This window comes from Corylus avellana, chromosome ca3 (genome assembly GCF_901000735.1).
Source record: "Corylus avellana chromosome ca3, CavTom2PMs-1.0".
Taxonomy (NCBI): domain Eukaryota; kingdom Viridiplantae; phylum Streptophyta; class Magnoliopsida; order Fagales; family Betulaceae; genus Corylus; species Corylus avellana.
The window spans coordinates 29,378,481-29,381,647 of record NC_081543.1 but is presented as its reverse complement, the minus strand read 5'-3'; the positions used below and the strand labels follow the sequence as shown (position 1 = coordinate 29,381,647).

General features: G+C 41.9%; 1 protein-coding gene across 1 annotated transcript; it reads right to left on the bottom strand.

Moving 5' to 3' along the window:
* Nucleotides 1-1,117: 1,117 nt before the first annotated feature.
* On the bottom strand, nt 1,118-2,786 carry LOC132174774 (probable sugar phosphate/phosphate translocator At1g12500). The gene has a single exon (XM_059586449.1). The coding sequence runs from the start codon at nt 2,569-2,571 to the stop codon at nt 1,501-1,503; it is 1,071 nt and encodes a 356-aa protein (XP_059442432.1). The 5' UTR covers nt 2,572-2,786; the 3' UTR covers nt 1,118-1,500.
* Between the last annotated feature and the right edge of the window lie 381 nt (nt 2,787-3,167).

Here is a 3,167-nt window from a genome sequence, read left to right as displayed (position 1 = left end):
TTTTACCTCATCATAGCACTTCTACAGAGACTCTGTTTCACAAGAAACAAACTTTATACATGTCATTTCCAACCAAAAGCACTGAATGCAAATATGATTGGTCAATCAACAATTCGGTTTCGTGTGATCTTTCCTTCTGACAAACGCAAGGGATCCATGACTTTAAGACTACCATGAAAACAATTCTATATATTTTGTATTGTAAAACAAAAGGTTGCTGAATTTCACAAAACTTGTCTTCTGAAACTTCATACTGCTAAAACTAATATACATTTCTCTCCTGAACCCATCCCTTGCAAACTTTCATTAGAAACCATTCAATAACTCCACATGAGCACATACAAAGCGACAGAATCAAAATCTGAAACCTTTACTTGAAGAGCTAGAAATTGAACAACCAAACATCATATTTTGCTACTTCAACTGCTGTTTCAAAAACATATAATTTTGTATCCAACTGTATAAACAAAGTAAAGGCGAGTAAAGGAATTATTTATCTGATCATAATTGTCTTATGCATTATATTTATCTCTTACTTCAAATGACAAGAAAATTCAGAGGAAGAAGCAACAGTAACAGTTAATTCGAGCAGCAAATCAAAACTTCCACATCAGTAGAGCAAAACAGTGTGAAAAACCTTGCTTTGCAGTAGCTCATACACAAGCTGAGTTCCTTCAAAAAGAAATTTGGGATCCAACAACCATAAAAAAATAAAAATGGGCAATATCAAATACAAAAGTTCCTTTATCATCTACTTTTCTGGTACAGAAAAAAATGATCACTAATGATTTCAATGCCAACTGATATAATTTGTAAAGGCTGATTTCCTTTGTCTTTCACAAATCAGCTTCAAACTAAATAAATTCGCATCGGGGTAGAGGAAAGAACTTCCATTTTGCTACAAAATAGTGAAAAGCATATATAGAACCAAACCAATTCGACCAAACTCCTGCATATTCATTCTTATACTCTTCAATCATCCAACTGGTTTTCTTCTAAACCACTAGAGAACACAAACGAAATGAAAGCAAAACATAATGCAGTAACTTCTGTATCCACAAATGAAACCAAAAAACTAAAACCAGCAGATCACATACATATATGATAGGAAAAAGAATGACCCATGTCAAATTGGCAGCAGAAAAAGGCAGAATTATATCAGCAAAGATTGTCTTTAGAGCAAATAAGTGGAGAAGACTTTTTCCCCCCACAAAAAATTACACTAAGATTGATTGACTGATTGAATCAGTTTTGTGTGTCCATCAAGAACATTTATATAGGGTTACACACGGGAAAGTGAAAAACAGAAAATTTCTTACCATTCTCTTAACCTACCCCCAAAAAATAGAGACATCAATACACCATCCTATACAATTCCACATCTCACTTTGATCCAAATTTCCCTCTTTCCTTCCTTTCAAAAATACCCAATAAAAATCAAAGATAATCAAAACAATCAGCACCAAAGAAAAATCAAAATTTTGAATTTTCTTTTCACTGTCAATGAGTGGTAACCTTGGACCGTTTCTTGGCCTCGCTGTAAAGCACCACGCCCATGATTGTAACGGCGAACCCCGTCATCCCCATCACCGTTACGGGATTCCTGAATATCAAAACTGACACCACCGCCGCCACCGCCGCCTTGGCGTTGCCCAACACCTGAAGGGTCAGCGCGCTCGTGTGCTTGGTCACCAGGAAGTTCGTCAGGTTGACCAAATACGCCACCGTGGCATTCCCAATCAACAAGAACGCAATATAAGGGTCTCCCCTGGCCTTCTCGGCTGTCACCGCCGCTACATTGCCTTCGATGTAGAGGGTGAAGGGTAAGAGAATAAGCGCGGCCATGGGAGCCATGTACAAGAGCAGGTTCATGGAGTGTAGCTTCTCGGCCTCGGAGGTGAGCAGAATCCCCTGCACGACAGACTTCAACGCCCGCCCGGCCGTGGAGCCGATGCAGACGACGAAGCCAAAGAGGTGGAACAGGGGCTCGCTGTTGCTGGCCAGGACGATCCCAAAAACGACGGGTAGCAGAGCAAGGTAGACCTCGCCGGACTCTTTTCTACAGGTGATCAGGAACGCAAATATGGCGGTGAAGAACGGCGTGGTGGCGCCTATGGCCTGGTTGAACGACACGGGGAGGTAGCGCAGCGAGGTGTTTCCGCAGACCACGGAGAAGCAGAAGATGAAGCTGAGCGCGAGAATCTTGAAGAACTGGCGCTTGGAGTGAATGTGCTGGAGCGGCACGACCTCGAGGAAGTTGATAGAAATATAGCTGTAAGCTGCGCAGGCGATCATGTGGAGCATGGTGAGGAAGATTGGAAAGCGAAAGCCGTAGAAGCTGAGGAGATACTTGTTGAGCAAGAGAACTCCGATGTTAGAGAGGTACCAGGATCCGATTATCACCGCCGTCAACACGTGGGGCGAGAGCATCAGGTAAGAGGAGCTGTTACCGCCGCCGTTATTGTTGTTGTTCCGTGCGTCCGCCGGCGGGGTTGAAGGTATGTCGACCACTTGGTCGTCCAGTCTCGGGTTGCTCATTCGCCGGGTTGTCCATGTCTGTGCCTCCACCATTGCCGGCCGGAGTTGTTCCGAGAGAATGTGTCTGTGTGTGTGTGGTTTGCTCAGATCAGATCTGAAGCAGAGTAGATGGCATTGAATAAGGAAGGAGGGGATGGGAGTAGGAGAGCGTGGGATCTAATTGGAGGGTGGAGATTTAGATTTGGAGTGGAGAAAGGGTGGAGGCCGTCGGATGAGGATAGGGGCATGGGAGGGAATGAAACATTGATTGGATTCTTGGTGAAGGGAGCAGAAGGTAGAGGGTCAGAGTGTCGGTATTGGATCCCTTTTAAAAGGTAAGCCACGTGTATGTCGCTGACTCTGGTCTGATAACTAGGATTTTACTATGGTTTTTCTTGTTTTCGGTATGTCTGTTTTTTTGTTGGATATTTTCCTCTATTTTTACTGATTTGAATTTTTTTTTTTTTTTTTTACTGATTTGAGTTGAAAAAATATATATATTTTTTATGCAAAAATAAATGGTTAAGATTGCAAGATCGGGGGAGAATTTTGATTATTTTTTCATTGAAACTAATCTCGATCGTTTATTTTTGCACAAAAAGATCTCCAGTAAAAAATTAAATGAAAACAAGCCAAATCCTACATATTTA